Genomic DNA, 15,076 nt, shown 5'->3' with positions numbered 1-15,076 from the left:
ATATATATATATATATATATATATATATATATATATACAGGGTGTCCCATAAGTTCGTTCTCACCTTTTATTTGCATGTAAAACATAGTACATTGCGTTTTGATATGTTTATAACCCCTCAATGTGCTCCCCATTTCATAGGCAAACACATGAATACATGCTGCGACATGCCAACCGGCATGTTTGGCAGCATAGCAGGCTTGAAGTTAGCCCAGACGGACTTGGCATGCGCCGTGAGCTCCTCAATGCTGGAACACCGCTTCTCTTCGACGAGCCTCGATTTCAATATTCCCAACACATTTTTATGAAATTTGGATCCGATGAGTTGCCTGGGATGTGATCTTGCCACACACGCCTATCACAGTCTCCTGGCACTGCTTTTATGCTTTGCTTGACCTCTGCACTGATGCACTGTCTTGCTTGAAGATGGGCCTACGACCTCCCGGATGCCATTTTCTTCTAAAAAAATGTGGTCATACTTGCGGTTCAAGTTAAGCTAGAAAGCTGAAACTCCTCCTAGATCTTCTTGGAGAAGCGTTCTGCGTCCCAAGACTGTTCCTGGAGCATCATTCGCAACGTGATCAGTGTCTGGACGCATATTACCCCACATTACCGTGACCCTGGCCTTTTGCATAGGAATAAAGCTGGATGATACAAAGGCCTTTTCCGTCGCCCATATGGGACCGTTTTGGGGTTTGGACGGGTGTTTTATCTCGAGCACGGACTAGGTAGTCCAGATGACCACATTGATGTCATCGACCCTCCAGTTTTTTTAGCCTCAGGCATAACGAAACACATGTTTGGCCATTTTAAGACGTTTTTGACTGTTTTGAGCCCTCCGGTAAGTAGAGCTTAAGTCACCTTGAGTTAGGTACCCCGAAATGATACTCTTAGACAGCTGGTTATACATCCTGGAAAGCCTGTTTACCAACTTTCTAACGCTAAGACCTTTTTACGGCCATTTTGGCGCCACACAGTTTTGGCCACATGGCTCACTCGTGAAAGCTGACAAAAAAAGAGCATAAACTTGCAGCGATTGACTCCCGACAAATCATCGGCGTCACTTGTTGACTGTGCGTCCAGTTAGCGACAGACATTGGCTACATACTGGATGGCCTCAATCACCCTCAACCGTCGTGAATGGCCCAGTGCGGTCTAAATACCGAGACGTTCCCGTATCAGAGACCTCTATGTTGCGGCGTAAGCCGTCTCCAAAGGAAGTGAACTCTCTGGCAAAAAAATATTTTGTCTAGACGAATTAGTTACCGTGGAGCACATTCACAGTTGCCATGGCAACCCCAAAAGCTCAGTTTCAAAATAAATTAAGCGTGGCTTTAAATAAGAGAGCCTCTTAAAAAAAAATTTAGGTGAGAAGGAACTTATGGGACACCCTGTATATATATATATATATATATATATATATATATATATATATACATATATATATATATATATATATATATATATATATATATATATATATATATATATATATATATATATATATACATATATTCGTTAATTATCTAGTTATTATATGATAGTTAGTTAATATATAGTTCTCTTATAGCGCTGTTGTTCGTCTTTTTTTGCATGGCGACATTATTTAAAGTAATTAGGTCGATATTGTCGGTGTTATAACTCTTAGACATTTTAGAGAAAAAATGAAATCATCCATTTTTTTCGGGAACTCCCGGTACCAAATGGACAAGACATAGACGGCATAAGAGTCAAGAGGCATTATGTAAAAGTTTGTTAGATTAATTTGCTTGGGAAACCCTCTACGGCAGCTAAACAGGACGGCCAGCAACACGTCATCAAAATCTAGACTCTTTCTTATTTATCTCATTTTTATCACATTGGTAATCAGGCTATATGTGCGAGCATATGATTCGTAGGTGAACTACACTAGCCCGTCTGACAATGCATGCATTGTAAGTACACAAGATCGTTTGCAATAAGCCTCACTTCAAGTAGCCGGCCCCAAATAAGATCGCCTCTGCTTGTGCTGCTGCTGTTTTGACAACACTCCACACGCTGGAGAGATGTTATGTTGACAGTGCTCTCATAACGCTACACTGAAAATACAGCACACTGCAGGCAGCTGGAGCCGCCTGGTTAGAGAGTCTGGGGCGAACGACCAGTGCTCGTGTTATGGCGACTTCAACAGCCGCGGCCCGGTCTTGCGGTATTTTAGGGATTTACCAACAGCTCCGAGAACAGCGGCTATATTCCCGAGAAGCCAGAGGCTCAGTCACAGTTTGACAGCTAGGGGGGACAAAGGTCAGCTAAAGGCAATACACCTTGCATGTAACATCTGAAAACCTGGTTAGAAATTCAAAACAATTATCGTATTAGCCATGCAGCGCTGTCACAGAGCCCAAATAGTGCAGAGCTAGGTACGTGGAAAGCAGACATGGGTGCTCCAAGTCCAAACACCACAATAGCTGGAATAGCTGCAGTAAAACTTGTCCAAAGCGCAATTCAAACGGACTTTTTCAGCTACATCAGTTAACCTTTCTAGTTAACACGGCAACAGTTTATTTCGTCCTTTTCTCTCAGCAAAATAAGCACTTTCATCTTCAGACTTGTGACCAGCTCAGTTGAGCCAGCTCAAAAATCAGCTGAGCTCATGAGCCGGCTCAACATTTTGCCATATTGTTGAGCTGTGAGAGGAGCCGGCTCAGTAGTGCATTGAGCTGAACTGCTGTCTGAGCTGAGCTGAGCTGGTTGAGCTGAGCTGAGCTGAGCTGAGCTGAGCTGAGCTGAGCTGAGCTGAGCTGAGCTGAGCTGAGCTGAGCTCAGCTGATTGAGCCGAGCTGAGCTGAGCTGAGCTGATCCAGTTCAAAATTCTGTTCGGTATATGCTTGGAAAGTCACACCAAAAGTTAGACCGAAGCACAGCTCCATCAACCTATTTTCTTGCCTACTCTTTATTATAACCAGGAAGCCCTGCATCTGATGGCATATTGGCATGCTCTTGCTCGTTAGACCAGGGGCCGTATTCACGTCGACTGTGTAAGTCGATTTGCTTTCGTTAGTATAATTTGGCATTCACGCCGACACTTGTTAAGTTTTATCGTCGGAGTTCACGTAAAAAAAAAAATATTAAGAAGCAGGTCATGCGTAAGACAATTCTCACGAAAATGATCGACGTGAATACGGCCCCAGGACTCCAATTTACAGACAGTCTGAATGCAACACAAATATTTTCAGGCTTCGATTCTCAGCTATGAGCTAGCTATGCAGTGAGCAATTAAACTGCCTTCGCGATAATACTTAAAGATATCGAAAGTAATCAATAGTAATTTAGCTTAAATGCGTTGGTTGCAAGTGAACGGGTCTGTGGCGAGACTTGGCGGACCAGGGAAAGATGAGACTAGCGTCCGGTTCCCATAAAGGGGAGATAGACGAAGGATCCCTGTAATAGAATGACCCGATGTCATTGAGGTTACAGGTGATTCGGGGGAGATCAGACTCATTTCCGCGGAAATTACAGACCACCACATGTCATGATTTGCACAAATACGTTACCGAGGCGTGATAAGAAAAGAAATTAACTAGGGGAGCTATTTAGAGGATATTGGATTACCAACATTTTCACGTCAATAAAGAACAATAGTATGTGAGAGTCTACTCTTGTGATGAGACCACATAAAACATCAGATAACCTTCCTACGACTTCAACACACGAGATGAGTTCCATGCAACATTGATGAAATTAAGGCGCGGATCTTTCCTAGTATTTTGTTCTGCTGCGCCAATGTCTGCGCTCTTTCGGCCACCCTCGCCGCATGTATTTTCCACTAAGTTCTATTCTGTCCCACCTACTGTTGACGATACCCTCATACCCTCATACCCTCATACCGATACCCTCATTCTGTCCCATAAGCTCGTTCTCCCATTATATTTGCATGTAAAACAGAGTACATTGCGTTTTGATATATTTATGACCCCTCAATATGCTCCCCATTTCATAGGCAAACACATGAATACATGCTGTGGCATGCCAACCGCCAACCGGCATGTTTGGCAGCATAGCAGGCTTCAAGTTAGCCCAGACTGACTTGACATGCGCCGTGAGCTCCTCGAGGCTGGAACAGCGCTTCGCTTCGACATGCCTCGATTTCAATATTTCCAACACATTTTTATGAAATTTGGATCCGATGAGTTGCCTGGGATGTGATCTTGCCACAGACGCCTATCGCAGTCTCCTGGCACTGCTTTTAAGCTTTGTTTGACCTCTGCACTGATGCACTGTCCTGCTTGAAGATGGGTCTACGACCTCCCGGATGCCATTTTCTCCTTCAAAAATGTGTTCATACTTGCGGTTCGAGTTAAGCTAGAAGGCTGAAACTCCTCCTAGATCTTCTTGGAGAAGCATTCTGCGTCTCAACACTGTTTCTGGAGTATCAATCGCAACCTGCTCAGCGTCTGGACGCATATTACCCCACATTACCGTGACCCTGGCCTTTTGCATCAAAATAAAGCGGGATGACACGAGGGCCTTTTCCGTCGCCCATATGGAACCGTTTTGGGGTTTGGACGGGTGTTTTATCTCGAACACGGACTAGGTAGTCCAGATGACCACATTGATGTCATCGGCCCTCAATTTTTTTTAGCCTCAGGCATAACGAAAGAAATGTTTGGCCATTTTAAGACATTTTCGACTGTTTTGCGTCCTCCGTTAAGTTTAGGCCCAAGTGACCGTGAGTTATGTACCCTGAAATAATGCTCTTAGACATATGGTAATCCATCCTGAAAAGCCTGCTTACCAACTTTCTAACGCTAAGACCTTTTTGACGGTCACTTTGGCGCCACACAGTGTTGGCCACATGGCTCACTCCTGAGAGCTGACAAAAAAGAGCATAAACTTGCAGCGATTGACTCCCGACAAATCATCGGCGTCACTTGCTGACTGTGCATCCAGTTAGTGACAGACATTGACTACAGCCTGGATGGCCTCAATCACCCTCAACCGTCGCAAATGGCCCACGTGCGGCTTAAATACCGAGGCGTACCCGTATCGGAGGCCTCTATATTGCGGCGTAAGCCGTCTCCACAGGAAGTTGCCTCTCTAGCAAAAAATATTTTGTCTAGACGAACTATAGTTCGTTTTTCTTAAGTTTGCCCCTCACTGTAAACGTCTTTTTGAACATAGCACGAGAATTGCTAGCTGAATTACTGAGAAAACTGGTTGGCGCACATTGATATGACCAGATTTCACAGACGATCAATTTCATCAAATTTATTTACTATTTCACAGACTCGTAGCTCGTATTTGCCAATACCTACAGCCCCACAGGGATAGACGACTTCTCAGGAATTATGTCTGAACTAATATATAAATTGCACGGCGCTTAACATAGCGTTAAATCGTCGGTGTTCAAAACTTATTTTTGAAAATATTTGGAAAATATTATTCATATCTACAATACAATGTGCGCTGACCAGTTTTCTCAGTAATTCAGCTAGCAACTCTCGTGCTGTGTTCAAAGAGACGTTTACAGTGAGGGGCAAACTTAAGAAAAACGAACTATAGTTACCGTGGAGCAAATTCACAGTTGCCATGGCAACCCCAAAAGCTCAGTTAAAAAATAAATTAAGCGTGGCTTTAAATAAGAGAGCCTCTAAAAGAAAAAAATTAGGTGAGAACTGAGAAGGAACTTATGGGACACCCTGTAGACCATTTGACCCTTTTCTCTTTATGCTGGACCAGGTTCGAACAACATTTTGTGTTTCCGAAATGTTGACATGAAACGTCGAAGAATCAAAAGAAGTGCCGTTCCATTCTGTTCTGTCCCGTCCCGTCCCGTCCCGTCCCGTCCCGTCCCGTCGCGTCCCGTCCCGTCCCGTCCTGTCCCGTCGCGTCCCGTCCCGTCCCGTCCCGTCCCGTCCCGTCCCGTCCCGTCCCGTCCCGTCCCGTCCCGTCCCGTCCCGTCCCGTCCCGTCCCGTCCCGGTACGTCTCGTTCCCGACTCACCGCTGCACAGATGAGCGCGCTGACTCCCGTCGCGTCGGCCACGTTGGGGCTGATTCGCACGGTGCGGAGCAGCAGTCGCACCACGTCGGGCCTGTTCAGAGCGCTGGCGTGCAGCAGCAGCAGACTGGCCCGCTGCAGCCGGCCCGGGGGGACCTCCGAGAGCCGCTCGGGCCGCAGCAGCTCCTGAACACTGGCAGGCACCACCTCCTGTACAGGAGTGGGAGGGTAGAGGTCAACGAGCTTCTCACCCGAGGAGCAGGACAATAGCCGTTTTCACGACGGGCTATCCGGCGAATGCACCTAATTTGACCAAATCTGCACCTAATCTCTTTTACAGCAAATATCTTCATTTTATGAATTTATTTCAGTGTTTTATTCGATGTTACTCTCTGATAATATGACAAAGCAGGCATATAAACAATTAGCGCAATCCTAGCTGATAGCTGCTAAGAGATACACTGAACCTAATTTGACCAAATCTGCACCTAATCTGCACCAAATGTGCACCAAATGTGTATCAGATGGCCGTCGTGAAAACGGCTATTGATGACCTGACGGTGGGCGAATGGATGAACGGCTTCCCATGAAACGAAAAACCAGAGATGAATCTGAATGATCAACAAATCCGTTTGCATAGTTAAGTCAACTATTCCTTAAGTCACAGCTCTTGCTAGTACATGCAAGTCGAACCGTGGAACATCAACATTCAAACCTCAGTGGTATTGAAATCTTTTGTCGAGCATAATCGGTTTCAATCATTTTAAAGCTTCAAACGGCATTCCGCACCAAACAAAGGCGCCCATAAAAATGACAAAGCTTTTTACGTAGGTAATGAAGTTCATGAACTTATCCAACAGCATAAGTGCTCGATGTTCATCGCACAATGAACATTCTTTAGAAAGCGCTGGCAGTGGAATGGATGGATGACAACACAACAGCTTGCTGTGCAGCCGGCATCTACTGACCAAGTCCAGTCGCCCGGCCTTTTCCGTCAGGTAGGCGTGAGACTGGAGCTCACACATGTCCTGGGAGTCGTTCCAGGCCAGAAGTCGAACTGGTGCTACACGCTGACACCCGTACTTGTATCTGAAAATGAATGGGACCGACGCTAGTGCAAAAACGAATCTAATCTGCGAAAAAAAGATGCAAAGCTGAATGATGTTTTACATGGGCTGTGGCATTTCATTTTTAAATGAAAGTCTTCGCACAAATAATTTTGGGAACAAATCCTTATAATGGCTGTATTGACTTGAACTGTCCTTAGACAAACAATTATACCACAACATGTCATAACGATGAAGGGAATAGCTGAACTGACCGACATGTAACGTCCCCGTTGCTCATGCCCACGGGGCAGCTGTCCGCACCTGTGGGCAGCTGTCCCCACCTGTGGGCAGCTGTCCCCACCTGTGGGCAGCTGTCCGCACCTGTGGGCAGCTGTCCGCACCTGTGGGCAGCTGTCCCCACCTGTGGGCAGCTGTCCCCACCTGTGGGCAGCTGTCCCCACCTGTGGCTCGGGAAGGCGGCCGTGCGTCTGTCGCGCAGCTTCAGGTTGGTCATACGGTCCAGTTGATCGAGGGGTCGGTCGGCGGTGGGCGCACCCGACCCCAGCTCCCTCAGCACCGACTCCAGCGGGCTCTCCTGCTCCTGAGATCGGATTGTGCATTGGATCTCACTGAGGTTATTAGCGGGATTGAGTGAGTTGGAAGCATTCTTCTGGTCATGAACGTGTTACCATTTTCAGATTGGTATAGTTCAGGAGCGTCGCCACGGATTTTTGACTGGGGGAGTGGATTGGCCGACTGAAAACCCAAAAGTGGACACTGTACCGTACTATTTCAAGCTGCTGCGCTAAAAATGATACATTTTGACATAATACTGATATGCTCCACTCAGAGTGACATTTGTTAGAAAAATGTGCATGGATTAATAATACAAGTATATAATGCCAAATACGAAAAAACTCGAGGTACCTCCGATCATGCACACACATTACATCACTGTCAAAGAACTCGAGTTATTTGTGCATTCCATATACGAATACGATTGAGTCAGCGGTGCAGTAGTTCGAGGGGCGTCTCTATCCTCCCCAGTCCCTCCTGTCACCTCCCTCCCATCCTCACCTGAACATGCAGGACGCGGCGGTCGTACCAGCCGATGTAGTGTCCCGTGAGCAGGCGCTCGAAGGACACAGCGGTGGGCGAGGGGCAGAGCAGCCGCACCAGTCGCCCCCGCCACCAGAGACCCACATCCCGCCGCAGTCCGCCGCCATAGGTCACCTGGCCGACGCCGTGCGGCAGGCCGTCATAGAACATGCCCTGGGGTGATGCACGGTCAGAGAACAGCTGGTCTGAGTATGAACACACTGAACACACTGAGCGCTGAGTTTCAAAAATGTGTAAAATGGCCGGTAGATGTCACATGATAGGTATCAAAGAAGGAAAGTGGAAATAAGACCCTAAAAAGCAGCATCAAGCAGATCACAAGTGCAACAAGTGAGCAGGGAGATGACAGAAATAGGGAAGAGTGTCAAAATAATAATCTAAAACGACGCTGCCTAGCTTGCTTAGTCCGTTCGTGAAGTGTAAGTGAAGTTCAGTGCTCCATCTGAAAGGTCTCCGGTCGCCTTTCTAACATTTCTGATGCGATTGTGTACAGTGTGTGACCCGTTGTGACCTCGACTGACCTGATACTCGGCGCCGGTCGGCGACAGCGCCCGACCACAGAACTCGGCATCGCCGGCGAACAGGTAGCCCATGTATTTGAAGCCGCTTGGGTGCAGATACACGCCGCGGCCATGCTGGTTCTCCAGGAGATATTGACCCGTGTATCTCTACCGAAACAAAGGCGCTTTAGTATCTGTATAGTAAAGAGCGTGTTCATAAATGTGTGCTACAGCCTACAGTTACTGTAGCGGCGGAACACCTTCAATTAAGGGGGGGGGGGGGCACCGCCGACTTTTGGTCCCATTCTTTCCATGCAACGCCCATAGGGCTAATGTTAAAATGCCAAAATCAAAGGGGGGCACGGTGCCCTGGTGCCCTCCCCGTTCTGCTGCCTATGCAGTACAGTACACACTACACACCCAGCAAGTAAGTCACAGAAAGTGGTTGTAGTGCGGTATCCACAGACACGCTCGATTCTCTGCCTACTGGCTTGTTAGACTGTACCGCCTTACACAGCTGCCCGGCGGTACAGCCTACCAGTGCAGTACATCCGACGTGCCGCGCGAAGCGCAAGCACTTCAACTTAGCGTAAGAAGGCGTCCGAATAACTCCGAACACAAACGTCTTCCCAAATTGCAAATATGCATTTTTAGATAAAAATGGAAGATTTCACAGTCAATTGTGCATGCAGAAATCAAGCATACTCAATGGTCATCGCCGCTGATTCACAAAGCTGGACACAGACGATACGATACTGCTCCAGTGTTCGTGAATGAAGCTGCGTTTTGAATGAGAGCCTAAACCGATTTTAGAGGGCGGTACGCTTCTGATCCTGACGACTAGCGACCTGATCTACCAATGCGATTCGAACTCACTCACCTGGCCTGAGGGAAAGAAATCGGTGCCGGTGCAACCTCGATTTCCCCGTTTGTCCGTCGGACCGTCGAAGCAGGCTGTAGCCAGCATCTCTACCAATCAGATCTCTCGACCAATCAAATTGCAGCTTTCCGGTCCACTCTGAAACAAACACGAGACATGGCATCGCCAACGTCGCCCCTCTGTATTACATAGATTAGCTGGACACCCAATTTGTCGTGAATGTTTATTGCATTAGAGGAGGGCATTAGACTATGCCTATGCCACCTCTTCAGCACCCCAATGTAAAGGTCCTAGGTCATCGGTTGACCTTCCAGGTCAGGTTAATGACCCAAAAGTCGGGGAAATCGGGACCTGTTAGAACGTCGTATAGTGTGGCTGCTATTGGGTTTTTCGGGGTGTTGATCACGAATATCATGTTAGTTCTGATCACAGATGATGTCTTTATGCATTTAGGCCAGGTCGGGTCAGGTCAGGTCAGGTCAACCAGTAGGGGTCCTGCCGGGTATTCGTAGTACGTGTCAACCGCCTCTAACAGCTTAGTGACATGTTACGAAGGCATCAAAATTTCTTCGTAAATGTTCAAATGGTTGCTAAATTCAAATTCAGCTAAAAAAACTAATTAGCCTAGAAACATGTAAAACTCGAAAAAGTGGACCAAGATCATCAAAGGTAATGACCTGACTTGACCTTCAGGTGACATTGACATCCACCCTTATACATGGGAGCAACATCAAATCACATGTATAAACGCTTGGAACCACGAAAAGACTGCAAACGCGCGGCTAATGCGAGCCGGCATTCGCCGAATCGCGATCCCGGCCAAACATTGTCTCGAAAAGTAGGTCACAGGTCACAGGTCATTTGGGTCAGGGTCATGAAAATTTAAGGGTAGGTGTAAAATTGATTAAATCGAGGGTACTGAAAGTTTCGTCGCAATCGTCCGCTTTTTGCGCGAGTTATTCGCGAAAACTCATGGGTGGGGTCCATCTGACACCCCCCCCCCCCACACACACACATGCGAGGGTTAAGGTCTCTAAACATTTCTGACAAGCGCTTTGGCGATTTATGGCCAAGCGTGCTAGGATACGTATGCACGTAGCTTGAATACTATATCAGTCTGGAAAACTTTGGGCTAACAATGCAGCGAAACGTTGTCAGCAATCGGAAATTCCATTAAACATAATAGACCTGTCAACGGCATAAAGATGGATGCAGTCATATTGCCGCAATTCCAAACCACCAGCTGTCTCGGTACGAAAAATCTATTTTCGTGAGCATAGCAATCCGTCTGCGACTCTGCATTGTGCTGTCGTGTGTCTAATTTTGGGAAATGCCACATGAAATATTTGCTATAAAGCTGAAGGTAAATCGAGGTGCCTCACGCCGATATTGTGATTATTTGATTTAAACAAAGAAGATAAGATCAATATTTCAAAGTGAACTTTCTCCACAAAGTTCAGTATATCTTGAGATCTTTCGATATGTGCTTTCGTCCATATATTCGTAACACATCGTATCTTTATTGGTCGTATCGAATCGCTTACTACTATGTATATATTAACCCTCGCCCGTAAACGGTGTTTTGCCACCTTCGCCCATGCAGGGGGGGGGGTTGGTGCGACCCCCCCTGGCGTTTGAAAACGGAGCGTCGTAGAGCTTAGCGGAAAAGACCAACGGATTGCTCTCAACGAGATCTCGCGATTGGTGGTATAGTTTTTGGTCCTAGGTCAACATTTGACCTACTTATGACCGGTCAAAGGTCAAATTTTCGGAAAAATCTAACTTTTTCAGATTTCCGCGCCGATTGCGGCAAAACGGTAAGAGATATCGACTTGAAACCTTCACTATCGTGATCCTTGATCAATTCGCTATTGTTTGGTGTGTATTTCGATGTCATAACTCTAAAAATGATGCGTTGGGAGCATCGGAAGTCTGCAAGGTCATTTGTGCATTGGGTCACGTCAGGCGTGTGACGTCACTGACCTGACCCTGACCCAAAATGAACTACAAGAAACAACCGACGATGCCTGAAATGGATAGCAAATTCGAATTCAGGGCATCAAAATACCCCGAAAAGGCATACAAGTGCAAGAAGTCATTACAGGTCAACCGAGGTCACTGACCTGACCTTGACCTTTAGTAACCTTCAAAATGTCAACGGACATTGTGCCAATGTCAAATCAGCCAGTTGTGATTCTAAAACAATCCATCAGTGTGTCAGGTCAGTCGGCATTTATACCAATGTGAAGCAATCTCCAATTTAGCGTAAATCTGGCCGGAGGTTGTTCCCTTTATGACGTCATAACTCCGTGACCTGACATGACCCTGACAAAAAAAAATACCAAAAGTTGCGCAAAGGATGCCCCATAGAGTACTGAAAATTTGAGCAGGCTATCTGAAACGGTTCGGCGTGTAGCTAAGAAAGAAAAACCTCAGGGGGGGGGGGGGTTGCACCACCCCACCCCTACATGGGCGAGGGTTAAGCTAAGCTTTCGTGACAAGCCTGTTTTGTTCCTTCAAATAATGGATATTTTTATATGATGCTGCTTGTTTACGTCCGTGTCCCCAAAGCCGTATATTTCGCATGCATTATAAACCCATATGAAATTGATCTGTGGCTAATGACCTTCTTGAAACACTGCACGAGATGTATGCTGAACGGTGAATGGCATTACATATAGAAACAGTGACATTGTTTTCAACTCTGAATGCATTTCGATATCACAAAACCCATACAGAATGACGGTAAAATGCAAAAGGTTGTTTGCATTCGTTTGTAAATGAATTTGTATTTTTGCTATTGGTATACCCTAGGCAGGACAACATCACGGGACATTCTTGTTTGGACGAAGACACTTGGACCGTTGAGGCTCGGTTACTGGCAATTTTTCTTTCCCTCCCGAACGTTGAGTGGGAATCTGTTCAGCGCGTTGTCGTAGTTCATCTTGTAGGAGGCGTCTGGCTGCGTCCTCAGCAGCGGACCCTGCCACACATCCGTCGGCTTGGGCATCGGTCGCGGCTTGAAGTCGTACGTGTCCAGGGCGAAGCGGACTGCCGATCGGATGTTGTAGTGACTGTCTTCAGTGGGCACGGGGTTCCTCTTCCAGACCTCCTCGTACCAGCGGTGCCGGCTGGCCGGGCTGGAGCGGATTGGCTTGGTCAGCATGTCGCAGCGCACCCGGAAGCCGGCCTTGAGCAGCTCCTCGGCGCCGTCGCGGACCTGCGGCAGCCACTCCTGCCGAGTGGCGGCCGCCGCCGGCACCGGCGCCCCCACAGACGAGTCCGTAACGCTGGAGGCCGCGTCATCGGCGCCGGCCAGCTCCCGCATCGTCTCCTCCAGCGAGCCCAGACTGTCGGAGCGCGTGTCGACGGAGCGAGCGCGCGGACGGCACCGGGTGCCCGTCAGGTCAAAGAAGTCACTGGTGCCGGCCGGCGGCGGTCGCGTGTCCCAGCCGCGGCTGAACTGGCTGCGGCACCGGGAGCGCTGCGTGGTGGCCTGGCTGCGGTCCTCGGGGATCGACTCGAGCTCGGAGCGCCGGTGGCGCCGGCAGTCGCCGCGCCGGCCCTGGCTGTGGCTGTAGGTCGAGTGCTCGGTGCCGCTGCGACTGCTCGTCTCGTAGTTGACCAGACGCTGCAGGTCGCGGGTAAACACCTGCAGCTCCTTCTTTGGGATGTTGGTGTAGCCAAGCTTCTCTAAATGCTCCTTCACCTTTTGGGGAGTTAGTTGACTCATGGCGGAAATGCTGCGGATTTACACTGGGAGATCTTCGTCTTCGGGAAGGAAGCGACCCGAGGCCGTTCAAAGCAGTCTGAAAAGAGTGTGTAGCTGTCGTTAGTGCTCATGGTTTGATCACGGTGCTATTTTGACTAGAGTTGACATGGGTGCAACGTTTTAGTTCGAAATAATTACACCAAAACCAAAATGTTTATGTGATAAAAAGAATGCTCGATAGGTACACACTCTTTTCAGTCCACTTGCTTTCGGAATATTTTATATAAGTAGCTGAGCATAGTCACATTCTTAATTGTTGTTATTGCTTTATTCGGCAAATATGTTGTTCTTATGCATTAAGAATATGCCAAGAAATCCATAACGTTGAATTGTCTACATAAATGAAAGTACAAAACACTGAATGTTAAAACTGATATCCCGTTTGTTCATAGCAACCAGTTTCAGCAAGTTTGGGCTTCTCTGGTGTACGTAGTATATCAAGTTGAATAAACTAATTTTGCTTTACGTCAAAATTGCGTTGTATGGTAAGGATAGCTGAGGCTCGACAATTAGTCTAGGTAGTATTGTGGCATGGATAAAATGAGTGAACCCGAATAACATAAAATATCAAGTCGGAACATCGTTCTTCAAGACGTTCGTGATTTAAGTGTCATTCGAAAAAAATATGATCTAGAATGTGGGTATTTGGACTTCGCCCATCATTTGAGCTAGGTGATGCTATGCATAAGAATGGCTTTATGTACGAGCAAAAGGCATTTGCGCTATTGCCTTTTGAGCAGGCCACGGTAGATGTCAAAATGTGGTCTACCAAAATTGTCATTCTAAATTGTTTGTGTTCATAAACAAATGCTATCTCATAGTTTTGGCTCTATGGACTGTTTTTTATATATAATTGGCAAACGATAAGACCCTAATTACTTAACCGTTTTTCAGGTTGTTGACCTTTCAGTCGCACTATGGCCCAACAATTCTAGCATGCATAACTATTGCGAGGACGTACTCTTAGTTACTAGTTAGCTTCTTCCTTTGTCAAATATTGCATTTTTATGCATTAAAGAAATGCTAACACTAAACAACAATATATGACATGCTGATATTCAGTAACGACTTCGGTGAAAAACACATGCATATTATCCTGTGTCAAGAGACACCCTATCTTCCTCAACAAACATATCCCCTTCTCACCTGAATCAAACGGTGTCACTTCTTGATCTTCCCTGATATTTACCCGAAATTCACTGCATGCTTGTATATTTTGATTTGCTTTGACCTAATATTAGATCCCACCCACCCAGTAGACACAAATTAAATCTAACCTAGCTTATGTTACCAAACACTACTGTAAAATTCAAAAGAAAAATATGGCGAACTGCCAATCATCAGCATAAACAAATTGCTACGTCTGTTGCATTCTCGTGACTATTTGTCAGTCCTCCCCACATTTTTCGAGCTCCTAAGGTTTTCAGCGCATCAAAAACGCTGGTACTCGCTGCTATATTCTTTTTTTTTTTGCAGCCCCAAAGCTGTATTTTACATCATTGCTTTGCCTGCGTAGCGCTTTTAATGGGACCTAAGATTATTATGATATATCTGCCCAGTGGTCGCTGGTCACTCAAATAATCAAGCAGTCTCTATATCTGAACCTTCATCCTACAACCAACGAATGAAAACAAAGAAACAAAAATATTTTCTTTTCTTTTAGATATTTAAGAGAGTTCAGCGTTGTGAGGAAAATCATCATGATGATTATGAGCATATTTGATTGACCGAATCCTCAATATACTCTGAATAAAAATGAAAAAATTAGCAAAATTCGG

At 46.5% G+C, this 15,076-nt stretch overlaps 2 protein-coding genes across 2 annotated transcripts in view; both read right to left on the bottom strand.

Annotated features, from left to right (window-relative positions):
* LOC122386258 (ankyrin repeat and MYND domain-containing protein 1-like) overlaps window positions 1-9,657 on the bottom strand; it is a 36,882-nt gene extending 27,225 nt beyond the window's left edge. The window contains exons 1-6 of the mRNA XM_043375292.1: window positions 9,527-9,657; window positions 8,668-8,814; window positions 8,105-8,299; window positions 7,489-7,628; window positions 6,947-7,067; window positions 5,982-6,188 (exon numbers count right to left, since the gene is read on the bottom strand). Of these exons, the coding sequence (XP_043231227.1) occupies window positions 5,982-6,188; window positions 6,947-7,067; window positions 7,489-7,628; window positions 8,105-8,299; window positions 8,668-8,814; window positions 9,527-9,613 (897 nt within the window). The 5' untranslated portion in view covers window positions 9,614-9,657. The remainder of the gene's footprint in view (window positions 1-5,981; window positions 6,189-6,946; window positions 7,068-7,488; window positions 7,629-8,104; window positions 8,300-8,667; window positions 8,815-9,526) is intronic.
* A 2,561-nt stretch (window positions 9,658-12,218) lies between these two features.
* LOC122386271 lies at window positions 12,219-14,731 on the bottom strand. The gene is made up of 2 exons (XM_043375307.1): window positions 14,445-14,731; window positions 12,219-13,335 (listed from the first exon to the last, which is right to left on the bottom strand). Exon 2 carries the CDS (start codon window positions 13,257-13,259, stop codon window positions 12,402-12,404), a length of 858 nt encoding a protein of 285 aa, XP_043231242.1. The 5' UTR covers window positions 13,260-13,335; window positions 14,445-14,731; the 3' UTR covers window positions 12,219-12,401.
* Window positions 14,732-15,076: the final 345 nt, after the last annotated feature.

This window comes from Amphibalanus amphitrite, unplaced genomic scaffold (assembly GCF_019059575.1).
Source record: "Amphibalanus amphitrite isolate SeventyFive unplaced genomic scaffold, NRLGWU_Aamphi_draft 000245F_arrow, whole genome shotgun sequence".
Classification (NCBI taxonomy): Eukaryota; Metazoa; Arthropoda; class Thecostraca; order Balanomorpha; family Balanidae; genus Amphibalanus; species Amphibalanus amphitrite.
The sequence above is the reverse complement of the archived record's forward strand: the minus strand, read 5'-3'. Positions and strand labels throughout refer to the sequence as shown.